Here is an 18717-nt window from a genome sequence, read left to right as displayed (position 1 = left end):
CAATGTTACAAGCCGAGCATATCGACTGCTTGGGCGGCCCGTCGACGCTGTTTTTCACCTTCAGCGCCAAGCATGTAGAGCCAGGTGGAGATCGAAAGGTAAGGGAGGGGGGGATATGAACACGATTGCAGAGCAGCCGGGCAATCTATATAGTCCGTGGATTTGTATAATCTCCGTGTCTGTGGCTTCAAACGCTTTTGTGAAGGTATTTATTACGCTCTTTGTAAATTTCCAAGTAATCGTACATTTCTAAAAGCAGCAAGGTAATCAGTACCTGCATCAGTGCGATATGTTGCATTTAAACAGCAACATTTCACTGAAACAGATCAATATACACATTCAACAAGCCATTTGAATCCAGGGGCACGAAACTAAGCTAAACCGTGTACTACCCATGATTCTCATTCCCTGCGAACTGCCACGTATTTGCAGCTTGCCGTACATGCTAACGCCAGAATTACCTCTAGTAGCTTCTGTAGGAATCCACATGAGTTTAGGCACAGCGTTTCTCACTAACGATGAATTACGCTGGACAAGCACGTAGAAAGAGAGGTCGGATTTCGCAAGCGGGAATCATTCGGCGGGGACCATCTGTAAGCCTGAATCTGCCATCTATTAGCCCCGAGAACGAACACGAGCGGCGCTGCGAGCGCCGCTCGCGTGACGTCAGGGCACGGACTCGCGCCTGTCGTCTGCTACAGTTCGGGCGTTGTCCGGGCGCTTTCTGCGGTGTTTTCGTTTGTTCGCCCTCGTTCTCTCTGCTTGTATACTTATGGTGGTCGTCTCAAATATATTTTTACGACGTCTTCCTTTGCGAACATTTATTCAAAGAGCTAATTTCTTAGACAACAATGCAGCTCTCGACGGCAACGCTACAGTGCCGCCGAAGCGACGCAGACCAGCCTATTGCGGGTTTTTCATGCGCGGATAGACAATCGCAAAAGCATAGCCTACAGGAATCCAGTTATGATACCATACCTGCCGCGGTGCAACAAGTATGTCACAAAGCTGGCTATATATGACTTCTACAGCAGTTACGTTGATTTTATTCCGCTAAAATAGGTTTGCTCACGACGAGTAGTTAATGGTATAATGTCGAATTTTTGCATTTCCTCACAGAAACGCTCGGCAGTAGCACGGGGACTTAACTAATACTGAAGCTTAGATTCTACACGCCTCACTTGCTTCTTTACCTGCCTGTCAACATTAGGCGGTTCTTCACGTGTTTATTTTTTTTTAAGCGGCGGAAATTTGAAGTAAAGTTAATGAAGGCTTACAGCTACTTACAGAGTACAAATAGGAATGTACCAATATATATTTCCTTTTCCGTGTTACACGTTCAACTCACCTCTTTAGGGCGCGTTTGTTAATGATTAATAATGTAAGTTATGTTCCTCTTTTTTTGTCTATATTACCAAGTGTATATCATTTATTTATTTCAATGCCGCAGTGTGTTTTGCATTGTTATTGTTGAAATATTTCACTGTTCTTTTATATATTGTATAACTGCAATGTTTTATGGTCACTATATAAATGTAATTTATATGGCGCTTGATGTGTTACCCCATGCAGCCATATTGTACCTAAGGGGGTGAGGTTACCTCAAGCCTCGTCTGTGCGACTTTTTTCCCTCATCCACCTCCACTTACCACTCCTCTGTACATGTGTGTGTGTAAATGGAAATTAATAAACCAAATCAAACTCACTTGAGAAATTTACTGGTGCTTGCTGCTTGAGGAATATACATGACGAATCTGTTTGGCGAACTGACACAGGCTGCTCGGCCCAATTTTTTTAGTGAAGTATGCCTGCTGGACCGCATAGCTGCAGCCAGAAAGAAGTCGAAGCGTCAATGATTAGTAGTATGGGACATATTGAAGATATCGAAATTCCCCCGGTGGAGGGTCAGAAATCAAGTGAAAGTATATGCAAGGCTTGTGGTGCTTTCTTTATGAATGTTTGCGATTGGATTGGAGCAAACTTAATTTGCCTGCAAGGTTCTCTTTTATGTACCGACGAAGCGAATAGTTATCCGTTTGTATAATTGAATAACGCTGGATCGAGACATGGTGAGACAGAAGGTGCTTGAATTTTCCTTTTGTATACAGGAAATCTAAGCTGCGGTGTAGTAGCTCGAGAATACTTTAGCCATTCCAGTTGGCGCTGTAAAAAACATGCTTTATGGTTTTAGTTCGAAGTTGTAGTGAACTGATGAGTTTCGCGAACATAGCGTGCCTCGCCATACGGACAGTCGATTGCTACCGTTACGTGATCAGGGGTGTGCCATATTGTCGATAAAGGCTACTGAGGGCCACTATGAAACATTTCATCACTTTCAATTGAGTGGCTCTCGATCTTAACAACGAAACTTTTCTCTCAGGTGATTGCTACTATGGTGTTTGTGAATTAACTATGTAAATACTCTGCATGACGCCCCGTCGTCGTGTTAGCAGCCATGAGCAATTCGTTTTTTTGGAGGCCTGTTTCAGAGGGGAATGAAAGTAGCAGCAAACTTTTTCATAAGAAATGCGCGCCTAACTATTTTTTTACGCATTAATGAAAGGCCATATTTGAATAGAACAACACACCAGAGTAATAGGAATCATGATGAGAGCTTCGCTGGGCAGTGTCTTTCTAAAATCAGATAACATGTTGACGCCAATTACCAAATTTTTCTTCCACGTAAAATGCAATGCCTCTCATAGCTAAATACTAAAGCAATGTTAAATGTTTAGCGAAGCATCATACACAACTTCGCGCGTTGAATTTGCAGATATTCTTTTTTTAGTCAACATTTACCGATAGACACGGCGCATATATGCATTGCAAAACCTAGCAGACCCCTTTAACGCTACTTAGCTTGCGATATCCAAGCCGCAAAGTTTCTCGACTCACACGCTTTTGAAGAAGAAACTGTGGTTAAGGTATGGCAGCTGAAAGTAGCCGACGTATCCTTCAATACGTACGGCTCGAGCCACCCATACCGCAAGCATACACGAAGGGAACGAGCGCGCGCGGCAGCCGAGCGAGCCGGAGCGAGCGGCGTCCTGGCCGTGACGTCACTCGCGAGAGGGCGCCACTCCTAATTCTCGGGGCTAATAGGCTGGCTGTTCGGACCGAACTTTTGTGAAATTTTAAGAATGTTCTAATTCCTGGATTTAGGAAATAAACTGTATGAATAATTACTACAAGAAGGAGCATACCTGGGCCTCGATAAAATACCGTGATGTAACCAAAGCGAGAGATACATTTCTCCAACGTGCCATTAATCAACTTGGGCTACGTCACGTCGTCGCGCCTATATTCCAAGAGCTTGCACGAGCCTGCTTTTGGAAAGTATAGCGAGTTCGGGAAAACCGCGAACTCGCGCAGAAGTAGCTCCCACTCGAAGCTACATCGAAGAACGTGGTGATGGTGGGGCTCGCTGCACCATTCAAATTCAAAGGAACCACCTGTACGATGGTGCAGGAAGTGCATACAATGGAAGAGAGACCTCGAGTGCTATTCCCAGCACCGTCAAATTACGCCATCTTGTCCGATTCGGCCATGTTGGCGTTTTGGGCCCATCATGAGAACTCGTAGCCGCCCTGTGAGCCATTCAGAGTGGGCGCTTACATAATTACAGCAGAAGTGGGTCGTATCAACTTAACCGCGTCACATGGCACCGACACGTCACCATTTACATGGATGAGCCATTACATGCGATGTTGAAATGCGCAATGCCCGTCTTATATTTACTGAAACTAACCCCTTGCTTGGAGCATTTGATTTGAAAGATATTCCTAGAGAATTACCTCGTTTGCAAGTGATGCGATAGGCTTTTAATTACTTATATTCATATTCTCAGGGCCATGATGACATTACGGCGGAGCGTGGTAATCACTTTATATCCGTGACATTATTTTTGAAAGCGACAGGGTCAGTGATGTCAGCGACGGAACCAGGATTGGGGTACCAGATATCGCTCATTCGGAGCACATAAAAATCACTCAACGCGTAGGTTAGTGCGACAACATGGCAATTAGCACTGCGTATCGTAGCGTATCAACTTTCAAATACCATACTCTTCTGTGACATTTATATAAACGTGGCTTCGGAGTCGACAAGAATTTCTTACTGTACAAATGCGGCAGGATTGTAGCAATGTGAGCTTGTAGGACATCTTGATCTAAGTTTTATGTCCTGCAGTTTTATGCTCTGCAGTGGACATAAAATGGTATGAGGATGATTATGATGATGATGATGATGATGATGATGATGATGATGATGATGCGCGAATAAGACTGGACACAAGAAGACGTGTGTGTCCTGTGTGTCTTGTCTCCAGTCTTATTAGCGCTGAAAAAGAAACTACAATCAAGAATCTTACAGTGTTCAGAGAGAGTAACCATGGCGCATCTCGTAGAGATCGCCCCCGTACCTGTGAAAGCAGAACGACGAGGGCATAGAGGCCGACAAGCTCGAGCGGCTCCGGCCGTAGCCTATCCACAAGCCGTACGATGACGCGGGCCTCCCGCACTTGGAATTGGGCGTGGCCGCCCACGGTGGTTGTCTTGTTTCGCAGCCACTCGGGCAATCCTCGCTCCACCGCGTGCGTCCAGTTGACGCCGTAGGCCGCGAGCGCGCGAATTTGGTCGGGACTCCCGAACACGAACCACGCCTTCTTTCCGGCGCCGCGACGAATCTCCTCCAGTTTCGAGTCGAGTTCCAAGATGGCGGCTGACCAGTTGGTTGACACCGAGCCACGAGTGCCGTTTAAGTCCCGGACTAAGGCGTCGACGTAATTAGTGTCGACCGGACGGTACTCGCCAAGCGTGGAGGCCAACGTCTTGCCGACGTCAACGTTGTACGTATCGTCCCTGCAAACGGGATGTTGAGCACCGCAAGAGTTCTTTAACCATTTCTGGTCCGATGGTATATCTAGGAATTGTAGCATATCTTACAATAAATATTCGGCATGGAGAAAGACAGACACCTACACAAATCTGAAAAAACATCAGCGTCAGCACATCTAATTACATGACCACGGTCAATTCTGTGCAGCTGACAAACGTGTTTCATCCCGATATTTCGCAATGGTCCATGAGTCGCATCAGGCTGAGGTTAGCACTCTGCGCAGTATGTGTTCTTGGACCGTGCTCCCTAAGGCATATCACTTGCCTTGCGTGATGTAAAAATTAAAAAAAAATAGTTTTGGAGAAAGACTCAGGAACGTGGATCAAAATAATTGGGCGTACACAGAATGGAGGAAGAGGTCAATAAATTTGACAAACATGTACAGCATAATTGCAAGTGTAAATGGACAACCCGGAGTCATTAAAAAGTAAGAGAAACAGAGAGGACAAATTGGATGCAAAGGATGGAAACAAAAAAGACCATGGAGATTTACAAACACGGCAAGAAAAAAATATATGGGGGGTAAGCCTGTACGATAACGCAAAGGGCAGTGCCTTGTTATTTGAGGCTCGAGCTGGTTGCCTAAGGACGAAAACGTACCCCAGCAAATATTCGCAACAGGATGAGGCGTGTGCATGCTGCGGCGAAATTCCACAGACCTCTCAGCACAACCTAATGGAGTGGGAAGGGTTTTACCCAGTGGGACGCGTAGGTAACGTACACCTTCCAGAAAGCTTGGATTTAAAGTGGACGAAAGCATCAACCGGTCAGCAGTCGAGATACGCAAGAGACGTTTAGAACATTGGTGGGAAAAAAGCAGGGAAATTATTGATACGACCGCATCCATTGCAGGCACATAGGTAGCGATAAAAAGTAGGTAAAGTTTCACAGGAAGAGAAAAAAGATTATGTATGTATGTATGTATGTATGTATGTATTTATGTATGTATGTATGTATGTATGTATGTATGTATGTATGTATGTATGTATGTATGGATGTATGTATGTATGTATGTATGTATGCATGCATGCATGCATGCATGTATGTATGTATGTATGTATGTATACGTATGTATGCATGTATGTATGTATGTGTGTATGTATGTATGTATGTATGTATGTATGTATACGTATGTATGTATGTATGTATGTATGTATGTATGTATGTATGTATGTATGTATGTATGTATGTATGTATGTATCATAGTACCTTGCTGGTGAAGCAGCGCACAAACACGGACACAGTGAAGACAAGCAGAAATAGACGACACTCGCTGCGAGTGTCGTCTATTCCTGCTTGTCTTCACTGTGTCCGTGTTTGTGCGCTGCTTCACCAGCAAGGTACTATGATCACTCACCAACTAGCCCAACTTTCCACGTTACTGTATGTATGTATGTATGTGTGTATGTATGTATGTATAGCATGCCTGATTACCTCAAGCGTGCTGGGTGACTATTTGTCGCCACCCCGTTTCAAAAGGTGGTACCAATAAATCACCATCGTGGTCTTCATACAGTCAAGGTGTTCAGTAAAGGAAGGTTCTAACATATGGGAGTTATATGCTTGCTGGGTAAAGAAAAGGCGCGTATACTTGAACCACACGGCGATGACCGAAGGCAGGCCAGTCCTGAGACTCGCCGAAACCACGAGCTCTAGGAAGGAGCCCAGGGTTCGGGAGCCGAGCCACGTATCGACGCTGGTGCCCAGGGCTGTCAGGACGTCGCCGGCGTTGCCCCCCGCGTTGCCGTAAGTGACGGCCATCGAGAAGCAGCTGGAGTAGAAGAGCGCCATCTGGTCCGACGGGGCGAGCGGATCCTTGTGGGCGGCTTCGACGTCGCGAGCAACGCCTAGCAAGGACGACATGACGCGATAGTTGAAGGTTCGCACGTGTTCCTCGGCCTGCGATGAAATCGGTGGAGCCAATATCGTCCTCAGGCTCGAAGATTGCTTAGGGACATGATAGCTTTTATAGTCGGCTCTTAACACCGACCGGTATGTTAGCGAACGCTTCTCTTTTATGCGTTGCATATTGCAATCACTCAGTTCAGCCCTCGGGCGCGGCCGGGCAGCCACCATTGAGGGTATGAGCCATTGTTCATTGCTGCGCGTCTCATATGAGGGTCTATTCTCTTTTAAGCTTGCTATGTTTGTTATTAAGTTGCTTCTATTTTTATGCGTTGCATATTGCAATCACTCAGTTTAGCCCTTGGGCGCGCGGCCGGGCAGCCACCATTGACCTTTAGCGCAACCACGTGACGTGACGTCAGGACAGCCGGAGGAAAAGCTGGGCCCCAACTCGCGCAATATGCAACGCATTCTTGGCTTAACCAAGCTAAGCCTGGCCATTTTTTTCTTCTCCTTCTTTTTTTCTTTTGAGTGTGTGTTTTAATACCATGGTTGGATTTAAAAGGCACGTATGGGGACAAAAAACAATAAATTCGGTGGCATGTTATGCTCCTCTTACTTCCGAAGGCAAAACTCTGAAGCACACGTGGTAATACATTAAGGTTTACTATAGGAGGAGTCAGACCTGTTGCAAGGTATAATAATAATATTTGGGGTTTTACGTGCCAAAACCACTTTCTGATTATGAGGCACGCCGTAGTGGAGGACTCCGGAAATTTTGACCACCTGGGGTTCTTTAACGTGCACCTAAATCTAAGCACACGGGTGTTTTCGCATTTCGCCCCCATCGAAATGCGGCCGCCGTGGCCGGGATTCGATCCCGCGACCTCGTGCTCAGCAGCCCAACACCATAGCCACTGAGCAACCACGGCGGGTGGCAAGGTATAACTATAGCCGCATTGTGAAGTAAACGTACATCGCTGCAGGTCGATCTCGTCAACGACACATGCGAACACCTAATGCACCTAATGATCCAGTTTTATACAGATTCCGTACTATGCCGCATATAATCCTACGCCTATCTTCGACAGTTTTCGTTTAGGGTGGCTCTGCTTAACTCGTTTGCGCAATGCCCGGTGCGGCATAACGAACGTGTTAAGGTCGTCATAGGCAGTGCAGGGGGTGACGGCTGCGCGTGCGTGCGTAATTATTGCACGAGTAGCATATTCTCTCGTTTTCGATCCCCTTTAGTCAGTCACCTTCCATCCTCGCTTGTCCTGTGTTTACCAGGGCGTCCCACGCAACTTGCTGACTCCATTTTACTAAAGTTAGGCATTTCTGGCCTGTGTGTTTAACGCCTCCTTTGTACGTATGGGGAACGGCAAAACAGGACGGTTTGGTAAAATGTCTTGCGCCGGCACGCCTGTTATTAACGCGGACAATCGGTCGTTTGTCGCTGAAGTGGTTTCCAGGTTTCACCGTAAGTTTTTCGATCTACTGGCCATATAATGCGGCGCATTAATGCCCTTCAAGCAGTACGGAATCGTGCGGCCCGGTTTATTCATTCGCCTTTTTCGTACCGTACCAGCGTGTCGTCCTTAAGGGCAGGATAAGCCCTATGCACGCTCGCACGTCACATCTCTATAGTACTGCTCCACGAGTTCATTTACAGCGCCCGTGACCATTCAAGCTTTGTCACCCCACCAGCGCGCCCATCACACATCATCGGCCACACCCTTCAAGTCGCCCGGACACCCCGCGGCCTATACTGCATTCTCCGCCCCCTCCTTACCACGTGCAGTAAAAAAAGTAATCTAATTCTGGGTTTTTACGTCCCCAAAACACGATCTGATTATGAGGTACGCCATATAGTGATTAATTTTCACCACCTCGGGTTGCATAACGTTCACCCAACGCGCAGTAAACGGGCGTTTTCGCATTTCGCCCCCCATCGAAATGTGGCCGCCGCGGCCGGGATTCGAACTTGCGACCTCGTGTTTAGCAGCGCAACGCCTCGGCCACTCGGCCACCGTGCCCACGTGCAGTCTCAGATTAGAATGACCTTTCCCACAGCATTTGTAGATGAGCCCCGCTAAACGAGAACATTTGCCTGACCGATCTCGCCAGACGGAGCGATACAGAGCGTATTTGTTAATTTTCACAACACAACCATCAAATGCGCGGGTACACAAAGAAAAATATTTACGAAAGGAACGTGCAACAGAACCAGTATTGCGGCGCAGCGAACAGTTGGCTCTTCTCGCGTAGCCAAGTGCAGCTGCATCCAGCAGCACGTACCAGCACAGTGCCTTTTCCCGGCCTGGCGACAGGTGGCGCCCCTGGTCCACGATGGCTAAAGCCCCTCAATTTTCCAAAAGTAGCGCCATTCTTAGATCTTTCCGCCACCCCGCTCACCCAGGCGCTTCCTCCTCCACTCCTCCTGTCGCCCCAGCCTCATCCGCTCCCCCATTGGCCAATCTGTGTCACGTGAAAGCGGGCCCCGCGCTTTTGTATATTTTTTTCTTTCCGGCGCAGAGCAGGCGCCGCGCTTTTGTATATCTTTTCTTTCCAGCGCGCTCGACCCCCAATCTTGGGCCTGCGACCCCCGTTCTTGGGCCTGCGCGACGAAGTACGGCAGGCGGTTTGAAGGAGCGCGGTAGTTTTATACAATGTGTTAGGGCCGAGTGCTTAATTGCGATGCCGTGCTGCTGCGCCTACGGTTGCCACAACAGACCCAGTGACGGCAAAAATCTTTTTGTTTTACCATCCGCCGGGCGCAACGCAAAACGAAGAAAAGTGTGGATTCACAAGATCGGGCGGGCTGACTTCGAGCAAGTGGCAAAGAACGCGCGGCTTTGTGAAGTGACACGGCTCCTCCAACCTCTTCTTTTGACGCCCGTGTCAAAACGGGCCCGTGTCCAGTGCATTGGGGGTGCGTTAAAGAACCTCAGCTGCAAAAAAAATTAATCCAGAGCCCCCATTATGGCGTGCCTTATGAGATCGTGGTGTTGGGATGTAAAACCCAAGAATCAACTTTTCTTCTGTCTTGTGTGCCTTGACTGTTCCAGTTAACGCAACACTGCTTCCTTGTGAAAACTTACAAGGCAAAAGAATACAGACGCACGTAGTACACATAGATAAAATTAGCACTTCAACAAAAGTGTTGCTGGTGCCAATGAAGGAGGGGGATAATTATTTTCTGAACCTCTTTCCAGTTGTCCCATCAAGTTCCTTCTTTCTTTTCTATCAAATTCTAACCATTTGCACTGTAATAAATAAATAACGATTTCATATGCTGGTACGTTGTTAAAATTATCTATACCGGCTATGTGTGAAAACGTTGCTCATGGCCACCACAACCTGTGCATGAGCTACGTACATCTGTAAAAGGCGCGGAACAGAAACGGCCCTGCTGCCAGGCATTGCTGACCGCAGACAGTCGGAATCTCTCACGCGCCGGCCGAACAAAAGCATCCTGCAGGTACGTAAATTAACCTACGAAACCACGTGCACATACTTTCGCGCTGCCAAAGCCTGAAACTCTGGTAATTACTCGCGTGTCTGAGCACACCGCGTGCTTGTGTCGTGTTTCAGCAACACGAACTTTCAACGTGCGCGCGCTTTACGCCTTAAATACGCCTTGAATAATGGTGCTTTTCTCTATTTCTTCCGCAAATCCGACACGACATTCTTAAGGCCAGTTACCGACTGACAAAGCAAGATCTAGATTGAAAAAACTGCTCCGCAGGACTCGAACGAACTTTTCCGCGGATTTCCTCCCGTAGCGTGTTAGCCGTCGTCTGCTACGGCAGGCCCACCGCCAGCGGCGCCACCGTCGAGGCCGCGCCGAGCGGAGGAGGAGGGAAGTGAATGGCGCTACTTTGGGAGATTGAGGGGTTTTAAAGATGGCGGCACTAACACGAAGATGGGCTATGTGATTTCGCCAGTTTTTAACGTAAAAAAGCAAATAAATAAATAAATAAAGAAGCCACAGCTACGTGTCCCTATGGTGTCCGGATTGCAGCCATACAGCTGCGGTCACGACGACCTCACTACCGTGGTCACGACCTGGACCACCATCGAACAAAACTAGTGGCGGCATGTGAAAGATACGCTTCATTGTTCACTTAATATGTAAAATAACACTTCGCAGCGTTGTTTTTGAATTATAAACATGTGTTCCTTATGACGTTCTACTAAACTGTTTAACTCAAACAGCGGAGAGTTTACATAAAAGCACGTTTTTTTTAGAAATAAGAACCCTTCTAACTTGTGCAACTTGCCTGCACAATTTTAGGCACTTGCTGTCGTTAAACGCCGTTTCAGCAAGATCGTGCTTCATAGGATCATTTCTATAGTACGATCGCCGAGACGCATCCGCGATCTCGGAACACACTCGACCACGATGATGAGTTGAGGGTCTCCGCCTGAGCGTGAAGCCGGTACGGGCTCCTGGGTTTCGGCCCGGGTTCCTGCCATTGATGAATGTTCCCTCGGCCCTTGCGGCTGATGGGAGGGCGGAGACTCGGTCTGAGTGGCCGATTGTCAAAATACCAAAATGATGCTTCTCACTGGTAGCTGGGGTCCGACCTGATCTCCTGCCATTGATGAACGTTCCCTCGGCCCTTGCGGCTAATGGGAGGGCGGAGACTCGGTCTGAGTGGCCGAGTGTCAAAATACCAAAATGATGAATCACATGGGTTCCGACCCAGGTACCTGCCATTGATGACGGTGTCCTCGGCCCTTGTGGAGAGAGGAGACTCGGTATGTGTGGCCGAGTGTGAAATTACATAAATGATAAATCACACGGGTACCTGGGTTTCGACCCGGGTTCCTGCGATTTATAAACGTTCCCTGCGGCCCTTGTGGCTGGTGGGAGGGGGAGACTCAGTCTGAGTGGCCGAGTGTCAAAATATCGAAATGATGAATCACACTAAAGTGTTGCGAAGCCCCGCCTACGCCCTGAAAACCGCCAGTCACTCTTCCTCCGCGAGGCTCCAAATAGTTCGTACTTCAAACTTTTCGTGTTACCTAAAAAGGCGGAAAGCACAAAAATAATAATTAAGCGCATAATTTTATACGTTTTCAGTCGTCTGTTATAGTGGAACGGTGAAAGCCGAATTCTTGATTGAACTGAAATAAAACGCTTGTTTCGCTGCAACTATTTACTGTCAAGTTCAGTTGGCATTGAAATTTCTTGATTAAAACGGACTCAGCAGTGAAATTAACTGTACCGAGGACTTTCGAAGAGTGAAATGCTCAGTCTCCATACACTGTCCATGTCTGCTGCACACCTGATCGCTTCCACCTTTGATAGGATCGTTGAAGGGACACCACCGTTGAAAGACTAGCGGAGTAATACAACGCGGCGCTGTCCGTGCGCCTTGGTTTTCCAGCTGCTGTTTCTTTAGGTTCTATCCTAATGTAGTTTTAATATCATTATACTAGTATAGATGTAGATGACTGGTAGCTTCAGAAGCGTAAAGAACAATATAAACGAAGATAGTTAGGGCTCCTTATAGAAAGCATGTCAGCGTATATATAGTAGAGTCAAATTGAAGTTTTTGGGGTGAGCCAGCCTGAAATTCGCGGGTAGGCCAACTTATATTTGGGGGTGGGCCATCTTGAATTTTGGGCGTGTGACAACTTCAAACCTGGAGGTGGACCATCTGAAGTTTGGGGGTGCGCAAAATTGAAATTTGAAGGCGGACCAACATGAAATTCGGGGGTGTGCTTAACATAGCTCCAGTGGAGTTTCTGCATTCATGTTTGCCTCGGCCATTATAAAGCCTCCATGGCATTTACTCGACGCGTCCTGCCTACGTTACGTGCATCTCGCCAAGTGTATTGACCGAACAAGCTTGGCTCGGCCAGGCCAGTTACATGAATTCGGCCAGGCTTGTGTTAACAAGAACCCAACGACCGTTTTTCGGCCCGACTTTATCGGTTTCATACAAATGTAGCTGTTGTGACTCCAAAAACATCCGAGGACACCTAAGCACTTCTTACGAGTTGTGAATGCGAAAGCATTTATGTCCAACTGAACGCCGCTGGGCTGTCCTTCCAGTTTTGCGCTGCGAGTAATGTACCACAGCGGTACTTGTTGCCCGAGCCAGCAAACAGCAGCAGGCTGCGGTGCCAGTGCCGCATGCCACCGACCTCCTGCGCGACCAAGGCCGGCAGGTGTGCGCAGCAGCTAAGCACGTGACGTGGCGTCGCAGCCAATGGGAATTTAGCTGCTCACTTTCTCGCTTAATGCCATTCTCGCTTAATAGGTCAAGAGTTGTGCGGACCCCACTCGCCATGTTTTTCGTTGGACGCGAAACGTCTTTGATGTAGTAGATACCTGCTCGTCTTATTGCTAAATGTGCTGACGCTGTGTGACATCACATTAACTTAGGCATATGCATACGTGCCACGTTTACGTTATCAGCTGCTATGCTGATGTCGTGCATGTGATGACATTGTTTCCGTTCAAGCAATACTTCTTCACATTCGAGCATGTACCCACCAGCGACGGCTTCTATCACACTGGTGGCCTCACGGTGCAGGTACTGTAGAATTGCAAGTATAGGTGTACGCAGTGACAAATACGAAACGTGATCACGTGAAGCTGCTACCAACCTCTGACGCCAGTTTTCCCTTAAATCAATTCCCTAGATTTCCCATTAGTTTTAGAATACAGTTGTTCACTTTGCCGATATACGTTTCGGAGAGATAAACTTGTTTGTTATGCAGATAGACTGCGAAAGACGAGTTAAATGTTTTGCCATGCTCGCTCATGTAAATTTAACTAATGAAGTTGCTGCGCTCAAGCTTAAACTATGTTGCAGTGCAAGTTTTTGCAGTACAACAGTTTCTCTTTCCTTCACAAATTTTCCTAATGTATAAACATTTCTTTCCTGGTCAGGCCTATCTAAAATTCTTGCATCTAGGAAAATTTCCCTATGGTTGTAAGCACTGCGCTTGGGCCGCGTTACAAGCCACGTTAAAACCCTTGCGAGGACACATATTCACTGGCATCAGGACCACGCCGTCGGATCACCACCTCCGATTGCACAGACTTTGAAATTGGCCCAGTTAACTTGCCGAGACGATGCCGAGCCCGGAGAAAGAGGCCGAAAGAGCTTTATCGAAATGAGAGGGCTATTTGATAGGGGCCCTGACGTGTACGTTTCATCCTGATACCGGAACAAGGGAACTCAGGTGGAACAAAATTTGACATCACAGCAGTGACATTTGTCAACACGTGAAGACTAAATGGGTCCGTGCCTGCGAGGAACGGTTGTCCTTCCATCGGGACCACCAACCGCACACATGCTCGTAGAAATCGCTGCAGGGTTTCACGTGAGGATTGGAGGCTTCCAGAACAGACGACATCACCTCGTGGCAGCCGCTGATGGGCCAGGCAGCGTATGAGCCCGGACATACCTGTGAACATGCATGGAAATAGGCCGCGGATCATAAATGCACGTCTTCTCAGCGTAAGTATTGCATGGATAAAAGCGCCAATTAAAAGAAACTTCTGGCTAAACCGTCGAGTGATTTACGCACAAATTTTGCACAAGCATAGAATTTCGCAGTGCGTCCAGTTTAACATTATATTGGCAAGCAATACTTGTCTGTTTCGCTTATAGTGACGCCAAAGTACGAGGACCCTGTGGCAACGCTACTCAAGAAATGTCGATTTTGCTGCGACTGAACGATGGCGCCATCTGCCATCGCAACAGTGAAATATGCGTTCCCCCTCAGAGTTACGAGTTTGCGTCACTGTTCCGTTACTTTAGTTCCGTTGCAGGAACGCGCGCCTCCAGCTACGCGGTCCTCGTGTGCCATTTGATTGAGCATGGCGGAGCGAAAGGAAACGTGCTTAGACCTGCGCGCTCGCTGCTATGTCGCTACCAGTTGAGGCGTCGCATTCCTCCGTGAGGCGTCGTCACGTGAGGTAACGCCTAGGCGCAGACGAGAAGTTCCTCCGTAGCCTCAGAGATCGGGCGCGCTTCCCGTTTGTGGACACTCCAAATGTATGTGGACACTCCACCCGCGGACACTCCACATATAGCAAATATGTGGACACTCCAGGCGTGTTTTTGCCATCGGCGTCGCTGTGATAACATCGTCGCCGCGCCATGCTGTATGTGCGAGTGAATGCGCATGAGGGAATCCGACGATCGCGGCTCAATCTGGGAGGAAAGCGGAGAGGAAGCGCGCCGTCTTTCGTCGCGCGAGAGGCCGTGGAGTGGATGGCATACTATCGCGTTACTGTGTGCATTTTTTTCTCCTTTTTTTTCTTTTTTTCTTCTCTCTTCATTCTCCTTATATTCCCTTTACCCCTTTCCCCAGCACAGGGTAGCCAGCCGGTATTTACACTGGCTAACCTCCCTGTCTTTCCTTCCCTTTTGTCTCTCTCTCTCTCTCTTTATTGTGCGACTAGGACAACAGCGTGTATTCCTGTATACCGTTCCGCATAGGCGGTGGCTAGCGGTTTGACAGTTGCATCAGTAGTATACCTCTGCGAGTTCAGTGAGCGGAGAGACTTCAAACTTGGCAATCGCCGGTGGGCTGCGGCCTTTGACATAGGCGAGGATGTAGATGACGGTGATGGCCACGGCGGGCAGCACGATCAGCAGAAAGCACAGGCCGCCCACCGACGTCTTCTCGTAGCTCTCGTCCGAGGAGATCGGCATGTACAAAGCGTGGAGCGCGGCACTCCAGTCGCCTGCAAGGTTCACACAAGTTCTCTTGCAGGGGAGCGGCGCCTATCCCCCCCCCCCCCCGCCCGACAGCCCTGAGGGCCGACTCCACTGTGGTATGGCAAACTATAAGCCTGTGTTTCCGAATAGCAAAAAACATGTCTTCGAGGGTGAAATGAGCCAGATGCTGCAACCCCTCCTCCACGTAGACACACACTCAAAAAATACTTGCAGAGCCACGATAACTGCAGGCCCTTGTTCACAAAAAAAAAACTAATCCGGCGTATTCATTCTTTGGAGATTATTGGCGACGTTAGTGCGATTAGCAATATTTTTTATCCCCTACCCCCAGTGCAGGGTAGCAAGGCAGAATCTTATCCGCGGTTAACCTCCCTACTTTTCCTTCCCGTTTATCTCTCGCTCACTACCAACCACAATGCTGAATCATACGACTACACAGTACACCTTGTAATGATTGCAACCTCATTTGAAACTCTGTAGCACACCCCACATAATCACTATAATATCCTGGGTGCAACTTCATTGCGATGGATATATCCATCAAGCGGCCGCGCTCAAGGCGGAGGTGTGTGTTGCGGATGTGGTGCTATAGCTTTAATATATATATATTTAAGGCTATATACCCCGTGTGTCTATCCGTCTAACGGGGTATTGGATCAGTTATTGGCACATACCATTATCACATACGCAGTGCCGAAGTTGTCTGTTCGAGCACATACCCAGTAACCTGCTCAGTTACAGCAGCAAGTTGTCTACTTGGGGAAACACCCAATAGACCATGTTGTCTGCTTGGAACGACAGCGGTAATCACATGCGAAGTGGCCCAACCTTGTAGACAAATTGGGTCACTGGGTATGTGAAAACGGTAAATTTGGCAAGTTCACAAGGAATGCTAATTGCATTAAAAGTTCTTATACTAGATGTACATACGTAATAACAGGTCCCAGCCAATTCGCACTGTTGGAAGAATATTATAGCGAAGGCGGCCAGTAAAGCCCTCATGTGAACAAGCGCATTGTGGATTCCGCCCCGAGCTAGACAGCCGCGGACATCTCACCTATGGTGTCTGGAGATGGTACTAGGGGTGTCCCGGGATGCGTCACATAAGTACTTTGCGCGCCGGTCTCGCACAACTGTTGACCTGCAACCTGACCTTCTGGCACAGGCGACCCCGAGGACACCGGCTCCACATCGTCCTTCGCCGCGGGTGGGGATGCTGCTACGTCGACGTTGTCCACTTCAGTCGGCGACGTTACCGGAAGTAGCGCCGACAAGACGCCGCCGGTCGCCTCGTCGCCACCGAGAGGTTCTTGCCGCTCGACGGTTCGGCCGTCAGGCACGATCTTACCGGCGTCCGCAACGCGGACTTCAGTGACGGTTCCGGATCCTGCGGAGTCCGGGTGCGAATTATTAGTTCTACTAACAGCAGTCGAGTGCCCGCCCCCAGTGGTCGTCTCCGGGGTGCTTCTGTTCGCAGGGGCTCGTTCTGTGGACTCCACAGCTGCATCGAAGCTGTCCTCGAGGAACGATGTTTCCCGGACAGAAGACTCGACGTCCTCTGTTGGCACACTGCGTGATACCTTTCTAATTGTGTCCTTGTTTGTGCAAGGCTGTTGATGCATCGTTGCAGGCCGTCGTCTTCGTCTTGGCGCTTATCAGAGCAAGTAATTATAATGATGATGCTTCCAGGCATTCGTATAGACCTACCCACCACAGCGCCGGGCCACTGTCCCGGGTGCCGCTGGCCTGATCCTGATATCGCGGCTCAGCCAAGGGTAATATTTTAGCTTGAAAAAAACTAGCTTTTATTTTCCAATTAGCCCAGCATTTACATTGCCAGAGCAAAATAACTAAGCTGTGAGCTGAATGCAGCTGGCTCGATTCACTTTCGGAAATGAAGTTAAGGCGCACGGCCGCGTTTTTTTTTTTTAGCGCGTCGGCCGCACAGACGTGCGGTCGCGACACTCAAAAAAAGTTTTAGTACACTCTAATGAGAGTACACTTACATTTGCAGTCGAATTCCGCCATTTTCTCGAATTTTGCCATGTTGGCGTTTTTAGCCAATAGGCCGTAGCCGCCGTGTGAGTGAATCATGGGACGTGTTCTGCGACGATCACTTCGGATGTATCGCCTTCGCGCGACGTAGTGCTCAGCTAACCAATCAGCTGATCCGATTTTGCCCAACCAGCCAATCAGGACGCGCCTGACGGCTGAGGCGATACTATCGCCCAAAGTGATCGTCGCAGAATACGCCTTCGTAGCTGACAGACGGGCGACACTGACATCATGACGGAAGTTGACCATATCGTAGTAAAGAATAGTTAAGAAATAGTAAGGAATACCATCGATGTACCCACTTTAAGCTGGCTAGTTGGTTATACCCCTGTCACACAGGCAAACTTAAATGCACTTCACCGCTAGAGCCATCCGCAGGCTGCCACACGAGAACGCTTAGTGATGCTTACAGCAGAGCGCACTCATCGGTGGGTGTGTTGGGCGAAGTGTGTAGCCTCGTTAGCAATGAGTAAAATATGAGCAAAGTAGCATTGAAAGCATAGTCAGGAGTAATTTTTAATATAATTTTTTAAATATTGCTAACGTTACACGGTAATGTACCACACTGCCAAAAAGAAGGAAAAACAGCAAAGAACTACTCTTTCTCAGGCTGTTTATCGCCACGCTCCCAATCACCATCGCTACCAATTTGAAAGAACACTTTTCTTTACCGTGTAGCAGCACACCGCCAAAATAACACTCAGCGCACTGAAGTGCAATTGCTCAAAGTGCCCTTTAGTTTTTCGAAGTGACAGGGGTATTGCGATATGGTGACCCACTCTAGGGAATCGGCGCTGAATTAAATGTGGAAGAAAGAAGAATATAAAGGAAACATTTGGGGAACATAAGTTGAAAAAAATTCTTCTCAACGTACGCCTACTATGGCTTGCCAGTTTAAAGACTTGGGTACAAAAATAAAGTTTGATTCTTTCAAGGAGATCTTCTAATTCCCAAAATCAATAAGCTGAATGTATAGTGAAGATGGCACAATATTCTTTTGGAAAAATGTAGTCGTACATTTCAACACTTTAAAAATCCGAGCTTTAAAACACAACCCACTACTTGCTGGAGTAGGTTGCGCAATTTAACTTGGTACCAACTAATTAACAATCCTGGCTCACGTCTCCCTACGACAGGATGTGTCAAGCTATATCATCCGTTGACTGAACGTTCTGCAGTAACCTAATATACTGTAGTTCAAAGAAAT

At 48.0% G+C, this 18717-nt stretch overlaps 1 protein-coding gene and 1 non-coding gene across 3 annotated transcripts in view; one reads left to right on the top strand and one right to left on the bottom strand.

Moving 5' to 3' along the window:
* Positions 1-17148, bottom strand: part of LOC135915844 (uncharacterized) — a 38686-nt gene extending 21538 nt beyond the window's left edge. For both annotated transcript variants that reach the window (XM_065449034.1, XM_065449035.1), the window contains exons 1-5: positions 16513-17148; positions 15252-15460; positions 14014-14172; positions 6488-6795; positions 4421-4859 (exon numbers count right to left, since the gene is read on the bottom strand). In XM_065449034.1, the coding sequence (XP_065305106.1) occupies positions 4421-4859; positions 6488-6795; positions 14014-14172; positions 15252-15460; positions 16513-17077 (1680 nt within the window). In that variant the 5' untranslated portion in view covers positions 17078-17148. The remainder of the gene's footprint in view (positions 1-4420; positions 4860-6487; positions 6796-14013; positions 14173-15251; positions 15461-16512) is intronic.
* Positions 11069-11280, top strand: LOC135915855 (small nucleolar RNA U3). The gene has a single exon (XR_010568768.1). It is a non-coding gene; the product is annotated as a small nucleolar RNA U3 (small nucleolar RNA).
* Positions 17149-18717: the final 1569 nt, after the last annotated feature.

Source organism: Dermacentor albipictus, chromosome 10, assembly GCF_038994185.2.
Source record: "Dermacentor albipictus isolate Rhodes 1998 colony chromosome 10, USDA_Dalb.pri_finalv2, whole genome shotgun sequence".
NCBI classification, from domain to species: domain Eukaryota; kingdom Metazoa; phylum Arthropoda; class Arachnida; order Ixodida; family Ixodidae; genus Dermacentor; species Dermacentor albipictus.
This window is presented reverse-complemented; position numbering and strand designations above follow the sequence as displayed.